At 33.5% G+C, this 22,389-nt stretch overlaps 1 protein-coding gene across 1 annotated transcript; it reads left to right on the top strand.

Moving 5' to 3' along the window:
* Nucleotides 1–1,430: 1,430 nt before the first annotated feature.
* On the top strand, nucleotides 1,431–3,113 carry EV154DRAFT_475827 (uncharacterized protein; the record flags this gene model as incomplete). Its single annotated transcript, XM_051598001.1, has 9 exons — nucleotides 1,431–1,491; nucleotides 1,537–1,568; nucleotides 1,616–1,618; nucleotides 1,810–1,868; nucleotides 2,256–2,391; nucleotides 2,467–2,472; nucleotides 2,513–2,653; nucleotides 2,780–2,811; nucleotides 2,894–3,113. The coding sequence occupies 9 exons, from the start codon at nucleotides 1,431–1,433 to the stop codon at nucleotides 3,111–3,113; spliced, it is 690 nt and encodes a 229-aa protein (XP_051463442.1).
* Between the last annotated feature and the right edge of the window lie 19,276 nt (nucleotides 3,114–22,389).

Below are 22,389 nucleotides of genomic sequence, written 5' to 3'. Positions count from 1 at the left end.
CAGCTTGTTGAATTTTTAGGTTTGTTGGTATTTATAAAAGCAAATGATAGCCCGTCTATGCTTTATATATCTTCTATTTAACATAACTGCTTCATTGAAGCACTCCATTATTATTATATATTGTTTGAGAAAAGCGCAAGTGAATTGTAACGTTATTAAGGGTTGTTTATTAAAGTAATATGATAAAACTTGTACAAATAATATTATCATGTAATTGATGATAGTAAAAATTAATCAGCACCAGGCGAAATTATTATAGGTATAATGATTTAACATTCGATACGGAGGAGTTCACCACAACCATGTCCCCAGTCAGAGGGAGTCTCACCATCAGTGACAGGATCAACCTTAGGGATGATTGCGCAAGAGACAGCGGCGACGTAAGCTAAAACCAAGAGAAGAGTACCTTTGAGCATTGTGAAATATAAAGATGAGAATAATTTTTTCATTGAATGCAAAAAAAAATGTCCCTTTATATATCTTTTCGAGTAGAACGGTAAATTGTGCAACAAGGTGATAAAGTTTCAGGAAGTCGTAACTCGGTTCTCAGATTTTAAGCTAGTTTTGTACTTATCCTACTACTAGTTACAATTAATTGTCGTATTTCAGTATTTCCGATAATTTTGAAGCTTTCAAAAATAAAAACGTAACGATATTTGGTTTTGCGAGATGTAAGAAATTTCTGTAGGTAAATTTTATCTGATTGAGTGTCTGTCACAGACTTTTTTTTTGGGCCATCTCAAGCAAGAATTAAATGTCCGAAGAAAACGCACAGATGCACCCGCAGACAAATCCCGCAACATATTACAAAAAAGGCTGTTACTCAAGCATGTTCTTTTTCGTATCACTAATCAAACACAAACAGTATGTGTAGCCGTTGTATTTTTTTAAGGTTAAATTCTGTATTCATGGTCATTACATTCCTTTTTCGTGTTTTGTTCAAGGTTGTTTTGGCTGAACTCAACTTTAGGAATTCCGCCATTACCCTCCGGAACATTATATCTCCACTTTACTTATAGCTTACTAGGCATTTAAAACAAGAATTAATGGTCTTAATCAAATTCCAAGCAAAATATTATTATCAGCCTCCGAAACTACAAGAAAAAAAAAAAGAAAAAAAAAACCTGGCCTAACATAGTGATATTACTCGATCAATCACGACCATAAAACCTTTTCTTTTCTCACCCTATAGTAATTAAGGCCTCTTCCGAAAAACCTATTAGCTCTTTAAAAAAGTATTACCCCTTCTCAACACTTTTGCCTAAAATAAATTAGGATAGGGTTTTAAAAAAATCGCTATTCTGAGGGAAAACCACCTGTTCTCATATTGTGACTTTAAAAATGACAGTTATCTTGATAGGACTGGCTGACTATTCATAAAAGTAAGGACAGTAGCATGATTTTCCAATCTCAATTAAAGTAAGCTCATAATGATTATTTCATCTGCTATTCGGAACCTTCCGAACGCTGATTTCTTGAAAGCCTATTATGGTTTATCTGGGATATATAATTTATAAATTTATATTTATATCCCAGGTAAACATAAAAAACATAACGAAGAATTTAATGTAATACGATAAAAGATTAAAAATAACATATAACTTTTGGGAACCAGAACGTAAGTTAAAAAAATCAACTTAGCTTCACTGACAATAATGTTATGATCCTATTCTGGAAGTAGAAGAACATCAGCGAATTAAACTGGAATATATTTTGTTCCTGAAAAGAAAAAAAAATTGCCAAAAATTGACCTTTCGTTCTGCAAAGGTTGTCTAATATTCTACCGTCTACAAATACTGTAATCATTAGTTAATTAATAAGTTGTTTCTTTGGGAAAGTTTACGATTGTCTTTTTATATTAATCGGAGGTAAGCGTTCGGATCATTACCTTGTCCTAATTGCAATCATTACAAATAATACATCACACTATAAATCCAAAAAAAAAAAAAAAAAAAAAAAAAAAATGCGATTTATTTTATCAAGTTTCCTAGATTTAGTCAATCATAGCCAGGGCAGTATAACATGAATTGGAGAGACCAAAGTATATTTTGGATATGATTCGGACGCTTTTTCTCGCGCAAGTATTTGAATTAGATGTATTTTACTGGATATATAATTAATCCAATGATAAAACGGTGCTTTCCGAGTCTTATATTTCAGTGATGTTATATTTCTGTTGGTCAACATTGTTATTGTAAATACAGTATTTCCGCATAAAGGATTATAGTCTACACATTGGTGAAAAAAAATCGTAGTAAGCAGTGTGGTATACAATCCATTGAAATTTGCAACTATTGTTTTATTCATGCAACTTCTCTAGGGGTACATTTGCTTCGACACATATTAAGACCATACTCACAATCCGCTTTAGAAAAGAATGAAGGGGCTTACGTATTAGAAAACCAAAATAATGATGAGGGTAAACGTAAAATTATTTATTATTAAATAAATAAATTATTGAATTAGGAACTTGTAAAAAATACTATTATTTATGTTAAAAATAGGGATTTAGCTAACACCAAGCGAAGTTATTCCAAGAAAAAATGAATTAACAATCGATGACGAGGAGAAGTTGACAACCACGGTCTCCCCAGGCCTCAGAGTCGTCCTTAGGGTCAACTTGAGGGATGACTGCGCAAGAAACAGCAGCGACGTAAGCCAAAACCAAGATAAGAGTTCCCTTGAGCATTATTAAATAGATATAAAGATATAAAGATAAATACTTTATGGATGCAAGAAAAATCATACTTTATATACATTCTTTTAAGTGAAACGATAGATTGTACAACATGTTGGCTTTAAGATGAAGTGGTACACTTCTCAGATTATAATTTAGCTTCATATTTTTCTCTCTGCTCATAATCGTCAGCTACTGTTTTATTATTTTCCATAGCTTCAAATCAACTAAGGGTGCTCTCCAACAAAAAGACAATGGGGTTAGTATTCCGTTCTGCTGGGATTCAAGAATTTTGGAGTATAACGACCATCAGATTAAATGGTGTGTAACAGACCATCTGAATCTCCGAAAAAACGCACAGATGCACCTCCAAACAAATCCACAACAAATTACAGGAAACGCTGCTACTCAAACATATTCTTTCTTGTATCACTAAGCAAACACAAGTCAGCCGTGTAACGGTTGTATTTTATTAAGGTTAAATAATATATCTAAGGTCATTAGAGTTTTTTTTTTCGTGTTGAGTTTGGTAACTTTAGCTGTAAAACATCGACCCTAGAAACCAGGTACTATCCTCATAGAAATAAAAAATATGACAAATTTTGAATGTCCCTCTACAATAATTGCAATTATGAACTATGCCTTTCTGAAGACTCTACCCGAAGTGTTTAAATCTACAACAAAAAGTTAACAGATTCCAAAAGCAAATTAATATAATTTGACCTAATATGAATAATTTTTTCAAATATTAACGAGTCATTTTGCTATTCGGTCTTTTGTTTCTCACAATTTAGTTACTTTTGAACCTTCTTCATCATGTTTGCGTAGAACAAATTAAAATAAAGTTTTTTTTTGAAATTGCTACGCTGAGATAAAAACTCTTGTTCTTAAGTTTTACCATAAATTGACGAATCATTTTTCAGGGTTTTGCTGACCATGCATAGAATTATAAGTAGCATAACTTTTGTTATTTTACATACACTAAATACAACTTTTTTTTTCGAAACCTTCCGAACACGGCTTTCATGAAGGTCTTATGGGGTTCTTCTGGGAAGTATCTTTAAATTTCCATTATAGGCATTTTTCTTTTACCAGGTAAACATTTTAAAACACACGATAAGTTAACGTAGTACGATAAAAGGTCATAAGAGCATGAAAAAAGACCAGACCTATAAAGCCCTGTAGGTTTGGTAAACCGGAGAATGAAGTATTCAGCTTACCTTACGATTAGCCAACCTATCAATTTAAGTGGCCCATCTTACTTTACGAGACTAGCTACATATACATAAACAAGATACGTTCCAGATTTTTTTTTTTTTTTTTTTTTAAAAAAGTCTACTAAATTCAAATATAATCCGTTTAGTAATTCTGTTCAATTAAGTCCAACTTCGGCAACATTTAGCATGCATTAACAGGCCTCAAAGCTGTACCTGTATTTTGTTGGTTTCATACAATTATTCTTTATTATCGAATGTCCTTTTTTTGCACAAATTTCCTAAAATAGATCCATATGTGAGCTATAGAAATCCAATAAAAAAGAATATCTTCTCCAATTTTCCATCTCAGCGGCATTACATTGCTATTAGTCAAACTTATTGTTGTAAGTACAGTATGTTTTATTAGGCTTATACATTACATAGTGTTTAACAAAAGTATGGAATAAGCGTTGTTTCATAATACACTTTAAGACAAAGTGACAATTAACCAAAGCTAATATTTATGCAACTATTTTCTATAAAATTTTTGTGGATGTTTCTTACAAGATTCTTAGATATAATTATGGTCTGTTTTAGAAAAAAATATAGGGTAATCATGCATTGGAAAAACCAAGAAAAAATTGAAAATGGTAAATGTAGATTATTTATTAATTAATAATTATGGAATCAGGAATTTGTACAAATTTACTATTACTAAGGTTGATAATAGAAATTTAGCTAAAGCTAGGCGAGGCAATTACAGATATCAATGAATTAACATTCGATACGGAGGAGTTCACCACAACCATGTCCCCAGTCGGAGGGAGTTTCACCATCAGTGACAGGATCAACCTTAGGGATGATTGCGCAAGAGACAGCGGCGACGTAGGCTAAAACCAAGAGAAGAGTACCTTTGAGCATTGTTAAAATTTAAATGTTTGGATATCGACATTAACTATGAAAAAAAGTCTCCTTTTATATAGAATTGATGAGTGAAGCAAAAATTGTGGAACGCGATGATTCAAGAGATAAATTTGTGTAGCGACAAAGTTCTCAGATTTTGTGTACACTACCAGCATTTTCTTTCTTTGGTCGTACAATTTTTCCCTGTTCATTTTGTGACAAGAGTTAAAAATAGTTGCAGCGAATAAATGCTTCCCTATGGTAATCATCTAGGCTTCATAAACTAAAATTATGCGTAAACTGGTCGGTATTTTAATCTATCTGTCATTCTATGATAAGTGCCTATTTATTTGCCTGTGAACAACACACATGTATGTGAAAGGCAATTTGTTGACACAATTCTATATTTTTTCAATTGTGAAATATCGCTTCAGCTTCAAATATATTTTATTTCATATCAAAAGTATTTTTCTTAACATGAGGATTTGAAGGAACAATCCGGCCAATGAAAGTGTGTAATTTCTGGACAAAAGAAAAATGTGCTCATCTGTGCTCATTTTCAGCTATGATCATACACAGTAGTGTCAATAAGTAGACCAACATAAATTTAAATATTAGACATGAACGGTCGCTTAATTGAAAGAGAGTAATTCTGCAAATAACTAGTTTCCCTATCCAATTTCATAAATAGATCATTCGATTTTTCATATATGTAGAAACATCATAATGCGTGCATAATTTACACGTATCATCTTGATCTCAACACATTTATATAAATAGACCAAAGTGATTGTCTAGTGGCATATACGTATCTTCAGATACATATCTTCGGGGCAACAAAAATCTGTATGGTTAAAACGTCTGAGAACCTTGCTTTATCTTGTAAGCTGTTAAATCGTTTTTAAGCTTTTGTGATAGAGCCATATGTTATCACACCATTTAGTAAAACTACTTCGGTTTTAAAATGTTGATGTTTGCAATTACGGATATTAGCATCAATTACACAGTGGATCTATCTTTATACTCTGGCATGTAGTGAACTTTTATCTCAGTAACCTTTTTTAATTGCATGCAACTTAAGTACTTTATCTAAATTTAACACTTGTAAGATAGGCCACTTTTCCTAAGTTGAGATTATTTGTGGTTAATTGTGCCACTCGGATTTTAAGCTTCCACCAATTTGATGAAGTCAATTTCAGGCCAAGATTATGTCGATCACTACGTAGACAACTCTTCGCTGATACGACAGTTTAAATCTACGGCCGTTTTTTTAAAAGCTTTCAAGATGAAACAAAAATAGATCGAAAACTCCAATCAGCAGCTCCCTTCTCGAGCAATTCTAGAATACTGATGCATATAGAACTTTTTATTATGTCGCCTTGATAATGAATCGATGTTTTTCAAACATCATATCCTCATATATCTCAATAGTTTTGTGTTACAACTATGCTCTTACAATTACGGATGTGTGTCTCAGTGAACAGTCTCTAAGAAATTGACTGCATCGTATTTCTTCACAAGATCCGACGGCTTATTCTCCAAATTATTAACTATGTCCTCTACAAGACTTGGAGTATCTATATCACTATTTCTCAGCAGTTCGTTTTAAAATATCCGATATTATTTAAATAAAATGTATATTACAAATAACACAATACATTAAAGTGTCTCAAGATCAAGAGATATTACTTTTTTTATTGGGACAGTAAAGTTGGTACTATAATTAATAATACTTCACTTACAAGGTGTTGTTTCAACCGAATTTGAGTACGGATCCTTCCTACAGTTAATTCGTTTTACTCAACAACCAAATAGAGGTCGATGAACCAACCCGATCTTCGGGTTCAGTCAAATTATACTTCATTCCCAATTTTCACCTTTTATTTTTATTTTCTTCAAATAGATATATATTGTACAAGCTCTCCTTGTTTTGAGACGTAAATCCAGCTAACAAAAATTCAAATTACAAGAAAAACTTATTGTATATATTAGAGCAATTAAATTTTAAATTTGCTTTGATTTTTTTTTTTTTTTTTTTTTTTTTTTTTGCTCAAAGTGCCCTATTACGAGGTTCCATAAGCACTTGGAAATAGCAATACATTTTCGTGTCACATTTTCGTGTTACACTGTTGGTATTTTCCCGGTAATTTCATCAGTTTTATGTTAAGTAAATGTACTCAATTCTGTGATACCTTTGTTGCTCAATTATATTTGCTATTATTCTGGATACCACTTTTTACATTAAATAAAATACTTTTAACTATATCGTTTCATAACATTGTAGGATTTAAAATATAATACCGATTACACTATAAGCCCTCTAAAATATAGATATACGAAATAAAAAGGGTACTCTTTAAAAAACAGTTTATGAGTCATTATAGCTTTTAGCTGTGTACAGATATTATCAGACTCTTTATGTAGTTGTTTCCCTAAGATCATTTACTCGTTTTTTTATAGCCTTATGAAAGAATTAAATGCCTCATTCATTATGCAAATTGTATATTCGAAAGAGGTATATGTGAGATTATTTATTATAAAATAAAAAGTTAAGGCTTGTACATATACTATGATCCAAATGAATCAATAGAATTTAATTAACATCAAATGAGAACATTAAAGATTTGAATATTTAGCATTCAATACGGAGGAGTTCACCACAACCATGTCCCCAGTCAGAGGGAGTTTCACCATCAGTGACAGGATCAACCTTAGGAATGATTGCGCAAGAGACAGCGGCGACGTAGGCTAAAACCAAAATAAGAGTTCCTTTGAGCATTGTTAAATAAAGATATAAAGATAAATATTTTATGAATAAAATCCCGTTCTCTTTTATACTATGTAATAAAGCGGTTGGATACTCTGCGTATCACAATAAAATTAAAAAATTAAGATAGAGAGTGAACGGGCTGCTAGGATTGTATATGTGTTCCTAAAATTCTTTTGTGCTCTAATTTAAATTTAGCTACAGAGTGAATTTGCCGTTATTTGGACAATGGGTACTTTTATTTTTGTCGCATAAAACACTTGCGACAGCTGCCCTTTCTTCTGAAAATTAGTCAATCCCTTTTTTCTTGCTCAATTTTTGAGTAAAACTCTATTTTATAATAAAAGATGCGAAAAGCACCGACTTGCAACTCTTGTCGGTAGGACGGAAGGAATTTGGAAATAAAATTGACTTGTTTAAGGCAAAACGATTTCTTGGAAAGAAAAACAGAAATTGCCGATTTCATGACCTGCTTCAAATTCTTCTGTTCGAACGCCATGACCTCTTGACTGCATAATGAAAAAAAGATCTATTTTTAGTTGAGGGAGATTTAAGATTTCATTGCCTTTTAGAGCTATTGTTTATTTTACAAAAGTTTACCATGAGTGTTTATGACTGCTTCGGCTGGTTAGAACGGCCCAGATTTTTAAAAATGGTTTTAGCTTCGTTACAACGTATGCGAGTAATTTCTTCGTTGTACCTGACGGAGAGAGAGTTAATTCGAACACAGCATTTCAAATTCAAACTCAATCATACGATATTTCAAAATCTTGTGCTAGGGAATTATATGAACACAAAACTTACAAATAATGAGTACAAAATTTTATTAAGAGTTACAGAAGTTTTATAAATTGTCTTGTAACAAGCTGATTAATAGTAATCATCGAGTATAATTGCGAGTCTTTATATCTATTGTCTCTCAGTACATTGAGGAAGTAAAAAAAAAAAAAAAAAAAAAAACTGATTAATCCATATACTTCACAATAGCAGCAGATTAAGTTGCTTTTGATACTATACCTAAAAGACATTAGAAGGCCTTAACCAGTGATAAAATTTGAATTGGTAACACAATTTTCTTCGTACCAAATGGTCATACAAAAGTGCTTCCATCTTCTTTTTTGAACTATAAAATCATATTTCTAAATAAGACGATGCTGTGAAATATCAACTATGCTGAAAACATATACTTTGAGCAAAATAAAACGCTGAGATATACTGAGATTGAATCAATGATAACTATTATTTTGGCTTTCGTTATAAGCAAATAAATGTAGACATAGTAAATACGAATGAAGTAGTAAAAGTACGGAAAGCTACCGATTCTCATGTAAACCAATAGTCATGCGTGTAACAGTTTTTAGTTCAAGGGTGTATACCCCAATTATACTTTAAATAATTTTGGTGTCCAGGGACTAGAGTTTTTATCTAAAAACGTATAAATTCACAGACAATAGTCAACTAAGTCTATGCATATATTAAAAGGCGATAGTAAACGATACACTGTTATTTAAAGTGAAAAGTGTATCTCTAAAAACCTCTTATCCGACAAAACATCTCATAGGCTACTTTTGACTAGCGAATTGATAATCTTATAATCTTTAGTTGGAAGTAATAAGCTGATGAGATAAACCTGTGTCTTCGACAAACAATTTACTAGCCTTTTGTGCGGATATATCTAAAGATAGTTAGGGGCTATATTGCACGGACCACATAAAATATATCGTTACTATCATGTGGCAATTCATTTGGGAAGATGTACTCTTACTTCAGCAAAATAGAAGTAGTGAACTGTGTTATCACCAATACTACATATGTAACAATCAAATTAAAATTGTGCTAACACATGTCTTTAAAAATAGCATTCTCCGACAAAAAATAAATCGGACGAGTTAGTGTTTATCCGTGCCAGCCAGCTACTATACCTATCTTTGAAGCTTGTAAACTCATGATAGTTATAATTAAGACCTATTCTCACACATCACATAATATATAATTATTAGCCAGTCCCGATAGTCTAACTTCTATTTATTTAGCTACAGTATCAAAAATATATGCGTTCGGGATCGATGCAATAAGAAAGTACTATTACACTTCTACCAATTTAATCCTAAGGAATTATAATTTGCTGTTTAAGCTTTTTACTAGTTGCTTAATGCACCGCTTGATTCTATTGTAATATCCATAGTTGATCTCTCGCAATTCATGAAAGCTGTAATATCTTCATAAACTTAAAAGTATCAGTAACAATTAGTCCATGCATCAATATTTTTTAATTCTTCCCAAAGCCTATAGCGTTCCTGACAAAAAGTTAATTGCAGCAAAATACATAGTTTTAAATTGTGGTAATACACTGTAGACCCATTAGCGGCTTTATAAGTAACATTGGTTTATACATGAGCCAATGATACTAGGCGGGTTTCTTTTTAGGCACTGCAAGTTCGTCTTTATATTATGTAATCAAGTGGCCTTGAAGTACCATTACAGTAGTTTTTTTATTCTTTTCACTGTCAGATGGAAGATTTTTTTTTTTTTGACGTTTTTTTCTGTAAAATTTTTAAATTTTGGCATATCAGCTGAATCCTATTTAAAAGCTAATGAAATATTTTATTTAAATTTATAATTTCTGCAATTAATAACAAACTCTATCAAGATAGACTCATTGATAATCAATTTGGTTTAATTAAATACTGTCTTTGATATATTTTTACTGTCGTATATGACGCCTAATTCCACGGATACAATTACTCTTATCTTGTCACTCAATTATAATACATATAACCTATGTATTATAAGTACCATATTGCGAATACATTCCTATTGGTACGACACAGTACCAGCTCCCTCATATGTCAAACTGAGATCAGATTTCATAATTGTTCCTGGATTGGTCGAGTAGTTGCCGAATCTTCTAGTTCCTCATAAATTTATTTTAGTAATCCAATCAAGGACCCTGTCATTGAATGGATAAACTATAATGCTCCAGAAGTGCCAGATATGGGTCAACTAGCTCCTTGTATATAACAATAAGCTATGTTTCATATGTAACTGATTTCTAAATCTAATTCTACCATTTCCCAGTTTGCGGGTAAATAGTCAATTCGATCTGCGCAGGAAAAATCTTGAAGTAATAATTGAATATAAAAAGGACCTCTGTTTTTATCATGACAAACTCTCCAACTTATAATAAAGGATTATAGAGTCTCATTTCTTTACTTGCTTTATTATCTCATTTACATTTCCCTTTTTTATCTTCAATAATCACATTTACTACACTTATATGTCTTGGACTTTATTGTTATAGGTATAAGCTTTGTCATAGGGTCGACTTTTAAACATCTCTTTTTATAGTACCGAAGTCAATAAAAGCCGAGGATATACTTAAAATGTATACTTTACTGTTGATATAATAAATAAACAATGGAGATGATATGTAAAAAACAAAGAAAGTTATTGATCTGTTCTTAGGAACTAATTTCCCCTATCTAATGAAAAATATTATGTATGATTAAAAAATTTCGAGCCAATCAACAAACTTTCTATTTGTTATAGTTATACGCTCGGTTTTTGATCTAGTGACATAAGTATGAAAGATTTATTCCCAGTTTTTCAGATGTCACATTGCCCTTTTGGAGGGTGTCGTTCTTTGCACTCATGTTATAATTTTTAATATAACCGTATACCTGATGGAATTTTTTTTACAGCTCATGCGATTTTCAATAGTTCAGAGTACTTGTTATACATTGCATGAACGCTTTTCTTAGGGACAGCCAAAGTGCACCTAGTCACAACGTAAGACCTGTGATTTGACTGTCGGTTTTGCCAAAATATAGCTTACCTTAAAAGAGCATCTTACTTTGATAGAAAAACCAACTTTATGCAAAAGTCAGCAGAACTACCTATCAACTGTCAAGCTTGTATATAAAAATCTATAGTGAGACTATTAATCAAATCAGAGATAAATTCATCAATTGAAGTCAATGTTTTCATTTGATTAATTGTATTAGACGCTCTTCTAGCATACTGTTATTTAACACATTTACGTAAAATTTATAGAATATAATAGCTTAGATATAAATAGTGCTCATCTAAATTTCTTTCAGTGCGCACGGATATTCTAAACTCTAAAATACGATATCTCCTTGTTTTTAGGCAGTGCTGCACATAAATTTTAAACCAATTATTTATTATCTTCTTGTTTCTCAGGGGAAACAAACAAGGTGTTCTAGTCAAAGATCACTAAATAAATACAGCTTCATGTATTTTCTGAGGTCAGACTATATCACTTAAATGTTACCTTGTGTAATTTGACGGGTTTAATTTAACCCACTTTTTTTTTTTTTTACTTGATTTAAACAAATTCGACCGTTTTGGGAAATTAAGTCCATGTAAGGCAACCAAAACAAATTTGATAGTTATACAGATTGTCCCGCATCGTTTTTAAGTTGCTTAAATGTCTATAAATGAATAAATTAGTATATGATTATGGTTACAATCTGAGAAACATAGTATTTCACAGAAATATACTCAAAAGCGGCCAAGTTGTACGATCCATCATTTTTTAAAATCGTATAAAAAGCTTGCTTTTTCGCATTTATGACAAAATTATCTTCATATATTTATATTTTTAATATGCTCAAAGGAACTCTTATCTTAGTCTTGGCCTACGTCGCTGCTGTCTCTTGTGCAATCATTCCTAAGGTTGATCCTGTTACCAATGGTGAAAATCCTTCTGACTGGGGAGAGGGTTGTGGTGAACTCCTTATCATCAACTGTTAATTTATTCATGTCTAAAATGATCTCGCCTGTTGTCAATTAATATTCGTTATCATTGTATGTGACAATACTTTTAATTAAATAAAATTACTCTCATAGTCAAACACTCTGATTAATTATGTGAAAATTTAAACCTGGTAGTAATTTATAAATTCAAAGCAGAATCAATGTATGTTAAACTTGATATATACTTATATGATGCACAGCTCTTTCAATTACTTTATTTATTGTAACCCAATTCTTGTTTATTAATTTATTGTTGAGTTGTTATTAATGAACTAGAGACAAGCATCTTCTTTTACCCTTTTAGTTTTTTTTTCAACTCTTATTTTTTTAATAAATTAATTTATTAAGAGTAATATGAATGAATTGGTAAATAGAAAATTCTGTTTTTTCAAGAAAGTGATAAAATATGACATCGAGCTATAAAAACGCGGAATTCGACTCAATGATCATAATATCACACGTATACAACTTTCAAAAAAATGAATCCCAATTTTTCAAAACCAGCTTATACGTGTGAACAAAAAGAGGTGCTGGTTATTGTGAGACATGGACGGAATAACAGCCGTGTCTAGTCACCTTTGCATGGGGGTTTAATGCACGCCTCAACAAGGCAAGGAATAATAATTAACCGAACTAGCACTGTCTTTGGGATCGCTGCTTTAGGCAGTCGTATTTTCCCCTTAAAAACAGCGTAGATCATAAGTATTAAGGAGATACATATATTGATAGGCACCACTGTCTGTTTATGCTTCGTTCTCTACAAATACAAAAATGTAGAAATTATAATAACCTGATGGATAGACTTCTATGTGGAGGATAGCATAGATAACATAATAATAGAGTTAATTATCACATCACATTAAGGATGGATAGTAATATAAAAATTAATCATGAATCACGCATTACTCCGCTTGTTCTCATCCTACCGTTTAAGTCTGTTCGCAGGGTGCAGCCCTGTAGCGAGTAAATATTTATTATGCGAAAAGAAATATAATCGAATAGAAGGCCTAAACTATGGAATATAAATCCCGAGCATAAATATTACTCTTGTCATTTGATTTTTTTATAATTGCTGATCCCTCTGACTTATTTTTATATATTCAGTAAATGGAAGGGATAAATTCAAAAACATGTTTTTTTATTTATTACTACCAGGTTATTACATCATGGTCCAATAATGCGTTGAATATTCTCCCTAGAGCTATTTTGTTCTTCACTAGATATGCATAGTTTTTTCTCATAGACCATCAGAACGTTTTTTAATTTATTATTTTATTCATCCGAAATAAAATGATTTTACTTTAAATTTGTTTCTCGATGCAAAACAATCTCTAACCAGAACCTAAAGAAGCTAAAGAGGCTTTCATGTGAGATTCATTATGTAAACTAATTTGACGCACATACTTATTAATCAGGTAAAGATACATAAATTGCAGTATTGATGATTCAAGTTTCCTAGGGAGCACTGGTTGTAGCAAAAGTAGGCTTATAGAGGATAGTTTTGCAGAAAAAAAGGTAGAAAAAAACAATAGGATCAATTAGAATTCTTGTCAGAGTTTATTGATGTTAAAGTTAACTGAAGATTTAAGAAGAGGAAAAATAAAGAGTATTTATAATAAATGGAATGGACGAGGCTGAGGATACTACTCTTAACAATATGAGTATGCTATCAATAACAATATCTATATTGGACAATTAGTGCTACGCATAGTCAATAGAGAAATAATAACAATAACATGTCTTAAGTTTGGACATTGGTGTTACGATACCGTGACACTTTAAAATAGTGACCGGCTTTAGCGAATTCCTTTTTTATGCCTGATCATGATTTAGCTATCATTTATCAGTGATGATGAGATATGAATTTATTATATGTACAATCTATATGTGTGATTTAGCACATTTCCCTCTACTAGATTCAACGATAGTTGAATCGGTTAATTTCCTAGCTAACTTTATGTGATCGACATTACGTGTATTAATTTCTACAACATAAGAAGTTTTATCACCGCTAACCCAGACACGAACAAATTGAGGCTTATTGAAATAATTTTTTTTTTTCTTTTACTTTTACTTTTACTTTCATTCTTACTTCATGCCTTATTTGTTCTTATTAAGCCGACTACTACTACGTCTCTTCTGTACAGGTTGACCATCACTATATGTGTTATTCGTTCTCTTTCTTTTGTTATAATTAGTAGCATTGTCACCAACATTACGCTGTGAAACAAGCCTTTGTGTTTTGGAATTCGAGTCTGATTTATTCACCAGCTCTGCTTTACGTATTTTTTCAAGTTTCTCTAGATCTCTTACTTTATCCCAATAAGCTTTGATAGACTGTGGTGACGAAAATGCTGATGTCTTTAACCATGAATTTTCACGTTCACCATACCCAACCCATTTTACCAGATATTCACGTTCGCCATTCGGATCTTGTCTGTGGTCTCGAATTTCTTGGACTTCGTATAATTCATCTTCAATATTTGTTTCGTCGATGGATACTACCTTGAGCTCAGATGGTACATAGTCTCTGTGTAGTAGCTCGTTCATTTCATCCTTAAGTACATACGTTCCCGCTTGCGTCTTTCGTACTACAGTAAATGGTCCCTCATATAGTGGAGAAAGTTTGGATGCTCGATTTGGCAATTTCACCATTACTGCAGTTCCTACGGCAATGTCTATCAGGTAGTGTTTTGTATTGAACTTTTTACTTTGTTCCTCAACTAATCTCATCGTTCTTTCGTGGATAGCAGGAAACACAACTGTTGCCATGATTTCGGCTTTGTTTATCAACTCTTCTTCAGATGTTAATTTACGTGGAACAGTTTTACTTATTTTCGGATCAGTGTAGTCCTGAGGTTTATTTAATTGGCGTGCGAACATCAATGAGAAGGGGCTGCTACCAGTACGATTACGGATCTTATAGTTACAACATAATTGTGCAGCGGGAAGAAGTTCATCCCATCTACTGGTGTCATTTCCACACAACTTTCTTACTGTGTTGACGATAATTTTGACTGCATTTTCAGCTGCACCATTGCCACGAGGATGATAGGGAGTGGAAAATCGATGGTCAATGCCAAGCGTTCTCGTTACTGTTGTCATCAAACCATTGAGGTAATCGCGTGCATTATCAGATTGACAGCGGACCGGTAGACCATAATCACCAAATACTTGGCATAGAGTTGAGGCTATCGTATCACTTTGTTTATTGGGAATAGGACGTGCTATGATGTATTTAGTGCAAAGATCCACGATCACAAATATATATATATTTTGGTTTTGTGTTACAGAAAATGGTCCGGCGAGATCCATTGCTATGTGTGTAAATGGATCACTACTAACAATTGGTCTTAATGGATGATATCCTTTCTTGGCTATATTGTGTCGGGCACAATCTATGCAACTTCGAACTATCTCCTTACTTTCATCATATATACCATGCCAATGCATGCCGTCTTCATGTATCCTTTGGACGATACTTTCTGATCCAAAGTGACCCATCAAATGAGCTTCTCTTAAAAGCTTGTCTCTTTCCTCATTTGGGGGAGCTATATAATCAGTAGTGGATTCTTTGAAGGTGTTACTATTTAGTCTAACAGCAAGTATGTTCAAATCCTTATCTGTGCTATATACTTTTCTTTTATGAATAAACCTTTCACTCATATTATTGACTACTTTGTTAATTTTATCATTTGGTAAACGTCTTTGTAATATACAACGTTCTAATTTCATAATTTTCTTTTCTTCATCCCCCAGCAGAGTTTTATCCTCGGGTATAGGGGGATAAACTCGACTTAAGGTATCAGGTAATATATTATTTATTCCCTTTAAATGAACCACAGTGAAATTAAAATCGTTCAGTACCTCCATATAATTTTGAAGTGTTCTGCAAAGCGTTGTAGAGGTTTGCATATAAACCAAACTACGATGATCAGTACGTACTTCTATTTCAGGATGACCCCATAAGAGGGCTCGGAATTTTTCGAAGCCATAGACCACACCATATGTTTCTTTTCGATTCGTAGACCACTGTAACTGGTGCTTATCAAATGCTTTGCTAACAAATGCAATGTGTAATGTCCGTCCATGTTCGTCTCGTTGAGTAAGAGCAGCAGCAGTTGCATATAGACTACTATCCGTCTCTAAATAAAACTTTCGATCCATTCTGGGTGTGTGTAATACCGCATCTGACAAAATGATATCTTTTAACGTCTGAAATCTTTCAGTATGTAACGGGGTCCACTTGAATTCAGAATCCTTACAGTGGCGTAATGCGTTTATAGGAGCAGCAACTTTTGATATCATGGGAATAAATTCATGTAAGTATGTAATGAAACCCATAAGTTTTCTTACATCAGCACTGTTTTAGGTGTTTTCCATGCATCAAGGTTACTTAAACGTCTGGTGTCGATCTTTCTAATTCCTGCTCCAACGGTAAAACCAAGGATGTAGATTGAAGTCTTAAACCAAGTACACTTTTCGAAATTGATTTTTAAATTAACTGACGTTAACCTGTCTATCGCCTTTTTAACTAAAGCTGCATGATCTTCTGGATCAGAATAGATGCAACAGTCATCGACATAGGTTTGCACACCTTCCATTCCTTGAAATAGAAGATTGATTACCCGACAATAGAGACTCGTAACAAATTTCAGCCCAAAACAACATCCAACCCATTTATAGGTTTTGTTATTGACAGTGAAAGATAAGACTTCTTGGCTTGCATCAGCAACCTTAAAAGAATGATATGCATTTTTAAGATCCAATTTTGTGAAGACTTTTCCTTTAGCAGTGACTTCATCAAAAATGTCTTTTATATTAGGTACAGCAAAATCTTGAATGTTTTGCTCGTCAATGTTTAGGTTACATCTACGAAGATCCATCACAATCCGATGTTTTGTGAAATTGTTATTGGCATCACGTTTAGGGATAGCAAGTAAAGGTGTGTTGTGTTTGGCACTAGGCTCACATTCAACTACAACACCGGTATCGAGCCATTCTTGTAATTGCTTTTCAATTTCGGGACGTGCATGATAAGGTAACGGGTATTGTCTCACATAACAATTCGAAGCATCTTTCTTAATTGGGATGTGAACAATAGACTCTTTCATTGTACAGAAGGATCCAGCCTTGATCAGCTTATTTTGCTCAATAGAATCTTTAATATGATGCATAAATTTATCTTGATCAGCCTGTGTTCCATAAGTTGCATTTTCAGGATCATAGTTATTTTTGGTATCGAAGTTCATGTTTTCAAACTGAGCTTCTTCCTTATTTGTATCTTTCGGATAACAATGTGCTACTCCCGTTAAACCGATTCTCATTCGAGGTAACACATCTGTTCCGAGCAAAATATCAAATTCTGTTTCCATTACACTGTTAAATTCTACAACTTCAAATTCATGTTCAAAAGATATGTTATTAGAATATTTGATAGTCATAGGTTCAGTCATGCCAATTCTTTGTGCTTTAATATCCTTATTATTTTTATCACGAGAGAGAAAATTTAATGAACCTTTAACTTTATTTATTTTTATTGTATTATCAAAAGTGCTATCAAGGATGTACTTGTTAATACAAGTCATGGAACTCCCAGTGTCAATCTTTGCAATCAATTTTCTATTATTCAGGATAATAGGAGTAATTAGTTTAAATGGATTATTTCTCTCTTCATTAATGGGATACTTACAACGTAATGAGTCCTCCTCCATAGCTTCCTCCACTCGTCTGGCATCAGGCTCGCGAGATTCGGCTACTGCCAAAACCTGACGGTTACCATCCCGATTGCGACGTTGGTCCAAGAACTCCTGGCATCGATGACCATGGGTCCAAGCTCTGTTACAATACGAGCAAGGACGAGGAGCTGAGCTCGAAGGCGCAAATAGTTGTTGTTGTTGTTGTTGTTGTTGTTGTTGTGTCGCACGATGATTACCAGTGGCTCGGTTGGGAATGTTTCTCGCTCCAAGGAACGTACTTCTCACACCTCCACTTCTCTTGCTTCTACAATCGACCTCATTGTGGTTGCTCTTCGCACCACCGTGTCTTGGACAGAAAAAATCACCATCCACCTCCGAGGCCTTACGCTTGCCTTTACCCGAATCACCAGTGGTAGATTGACCTCCACGTCCAGAAAAGTGAGCACCAATACGCCCTTCACCAAAAATCGTACTTGCAATGGATGAGATATCCTCGATGGTCCACGAGTCCGTGTCTCGATCTCTTGATTCCATCACCGTCAAGATCTGCGATTGGCAGGGTTCATACAAGCTGGTACGATACTTTTCCACCATTCCAGGGTCAGTTTGCTTACGACCTGCCTCAAAGATGTCACGGAGAAACCTGTTGGTGTAATCCTCAATGGTGTCACTGCTGTTCATGAACGAGTTGTATACCCGTCTGATAGCCTCCTCACGAGAACGCTTATTACCAAACTTCTTTTCAAACGTGGCCTTGGCTTCGGTCCAGTCCTTGCAGATTAGGAGATCAGTATCCACCCAAAGATCATAGTCATAAGACAATGCCAAAGGCAAGTAAATTCTCCAGACTAATTCAATGTCACCGGTGGCAGTCTTCATCACCTTTTCAAAGATCTTGAGAAACTCCTTCGTAGTATCATATTTCTTTTCTCCAGGGAAAGGGGTAGTACTAGTGGAGGTTAGTTGAAACTTTGGGATATCCGAAGTGTTCAATCGAAGAGGTCTACTGTCATTCGCCCATTTAGACTGGTCAGTGCCTTTCATCTTGGAGTCAGCCTTATTTTCCATGGCAGCTTCAATGATGCTGATACGACTGTTCAAAACGTCTACCTTGGCCAAGCATTGGTCACATTCAGAGTCCTCCGAACTGGTAATTCCATTGTCCACGGCCTCGAACAAAACGTCAGCTCTTGCGAGCAAGCGCGTTCTTTGGTCCTTCAACTTCTCAAGAAGAGTGACATTAGGAGATCCATTATTTACGGCAGGAGTAGGAGACCTGTCAGTGTTACGAGCAACACTGATTACTTCAGGTTCAGCAATAGGGCTCACCTGACTTTCGACGTCAGTCATCTCGATATCCTCTTCACCAAGGATAGGAGCAGAGTTGGATTCCAAGGAACCAGAGACATTAGAGGCAGAACCTTCTTGAGGGGCTTGGGAGCCAGTAGGAGTAGATCCACGAGAAACAACAGAGTTGTTTTGGGGAGAGGAGATAGATTCAGATTGGTTTGACATATTGACGAAGAGGGTAATTGAAAAAAATGTAGCAAAAGTAGGCTTATAGAGGATAGTTTTGCAGAAAAAAAGGTAGAAAAAAACAATAGGATCAATTAGAATTCTTGTCAGAGTTTATTGATGTTAAAGTTAACTGAAGATTTAAGAAGAGGAAAAATAAAGAGTATTTATAATAAATGGAATGGACGAGGCTGAGGATACTACTCTTAACAATATGAGTATGCTATCAATAACAATATCTATATTGGACAATTAGTGCTACGCATAGTCAATAGAGAAATAATAACAATAACATGTCTTAAGTTTGGACATTGGTGTTACGATACCGTGACACTTTAAAATAGTGACCGGCTTTAGCGAATTCCTTTTTATGCCTGATCATGATTTAGCTATCATTTATCAGTGATGATGAGATATGAATTTATTATATGTACAATCTATATGTGTGATTTAGCACACTGGTGTATCTGTAAAATCAAATCAAAATAATGTCATGGGGAGCTGTAACTCAAAAAATTTAGCAAATAGAAGAGATTCGAAGCGAAGAGTTTTTTTGTCAATAAATTATCAAGAGTCTTTAGGAGTAGCAGGTAATACCCAGGTACCCAATGTCTTTTTATGAGGCACTGTAGTAGATGATTTTGCTTTTGTAATGATTTTTCACTTTAAGACTTATAAATAGCTTATTTACCTAAAAGCTTGATAGGGTATGTATGATTGTAATCGAATCAGGACATCAACGATAGATATTATTGATCTAAAAGCTTTTATTCAATGTCTGGCATTCATTCTTGTTCAGGAAAAAAATAATTACATAATTGGCTTTGGTAAATCCATGACTGACTACAAGTATTTGTCATCCTTTCATTGGGATGAAGTCAAATTAATTATTATATTTTAATATACATAAATGATAACACAAACAATGATCAAAGAAAGCATGAAGTGACTTATTTTCTAAAGGTGATAAAAGTGAAGTATACAAACTTAAGATAGATTGGGCTGCGAGATTCATCGCTTTTTAATGTCATAATAGCAATCTCGTGTAACATAAACCGACTTTTTCGACAGGGTTTAACGATTACACTTTAATTCAGTTAAATATGCAAGTGATCCCAAATATGATACGATGATGTAATAAAACCTTCAAAGCATACTGCTAAAGACATGAGCCTATCACAGATTAAAAATCAATACCCTATCATATGCAGTTATTTATTATTTTTTACCATGCTTATAAAAACATTTTATGACACTGAAGTAAACTAAATATTCTGATTTCACAAATCTTGTATTGTATATCTATCTACTGAACAATCAGAAAAGCCCCCCCCCTTTTTTTTTGTATTATATTTTGTTTGGAAAATATGTATAAAACACACAAAACAGCATACTTCATGGACACGTAAACACTCCCTTGTATGTACATGATACGCTCCCAATAAAACAGAACTTCAATCATTATGGTTACTAAATTGTGGCTCCAGCCCTATTCAGGAATTTTTAACCTTCGCTTCCCTACAATATAAATAACTTACGTTCCAGCTAGGGACAACTTCGCGCCCACAAACGCCATTAAATATTATACTAATGGGATAAAAATAGTGCTTATTAAAAATGCATAATGACATTATGTTGGTTGGGACTTATAGCCCTTTCCAGTTCACTCAGTGTTTATTATACGCATACATGTATGTTGCTGCGACCAGCGCTTCGCTTGGCTGCGCAAAAATACAAAAAACAGCCCGGATTGTCATCCGCTTTTATTAGGGACAACCAAGGTGCACGTAGTCACAACGTAAGATATATGATTTGTCCGTCCTTTAGACCTGGCAACAAGAATATATAATTAAGAGCGACGTGCTAATAACTAATAACTGTATAATAGATAAATTATATTTGTTTTGACAATTATATCATCACTCTTTCGCCTTTAGGCTCGTTTGATCTTAATCTTACGCAGAAATATTGAGATATAGTTCAAACGAGAAGCTGAAAGCAAGCTATATTAACACACATATAATGGTTTACACTATGTTGGTCGTAAAAAATTTGTATCTAGTTCAAGTTGCTAAGTTATATTGACCTCTTGGTGTCTGTAAGAGTGTCATAATCCAACATTACAACTACATGCACTCTGGCTGTCCCTAAGAGGCCCGATTAAATTATAAGCTGTTACAGTCTAATATCTATATTTTATCATGACTTTCAATTCAATATTCTACGAAATATTAACAGGGATTTAAATAATAGTAGTGAGTTAAGAACACATATATAACCATGTAGTAGACACTAAGAATACATGGTTTACTTTAACACAACAACTACCTGTTAAAATTTCAGACCAGAGATTTTCAAAATGTTATCCCGAAAGGTAATGTTAATGCAAAAGATGTACTCTTAAATCCCATTGATAATGGTTACGCAAATTTGAACAACCCATACCATATTCGAACCTTTTAAGGGTGGTCTGAAAGATTACAAGATGAGTTAAAAAAAAGTTACAAACAGTTGGCCTTTAAAAGGAAGACATTCTGAGGTTAGTGGAAGGATATCAAAATTTAAGATTGATTATACTACCGAAGTAATGTAAATTTATACCCAAGTTCATGGGATGTAAGATTATTTAATGAACCTTTGAGTAACCACTTGATGGTGAGCATATAGTAATTTTGAATAAACCGAGGAGGATGAGGTAAATCGCAACTACCAATTGCTTTCGTCAAATTAGTAATATATTCTAACAACTCTTTCCATAACTCAGACAGTTGCCTCATGCAGAAACTATGAGCAACAAAGCATGTCAACTGCCAATTTATATATCATTGTTCTCGGCTTTTTCGGAAACCAAGT

Source organism: Mucor mucedo (genome assembly GCF_025094135.1).
Source record: "Mucor mucedo strain NRRL 3635 chromosome Unknown EV154scaffold_2, whole genome shotgun sequence".
Classification (NCBI taxonomy): Eukaryota; Fungi; Mucoromycota; class Mucoromycetes; order Mucorales; family Mucoraceae; genus Mucor; species Mucor mucedo.
Note: the sequence above shows the minus strand (reverse complement) of the source record. Positions and strands in the feature narration are given on the sequence as shown.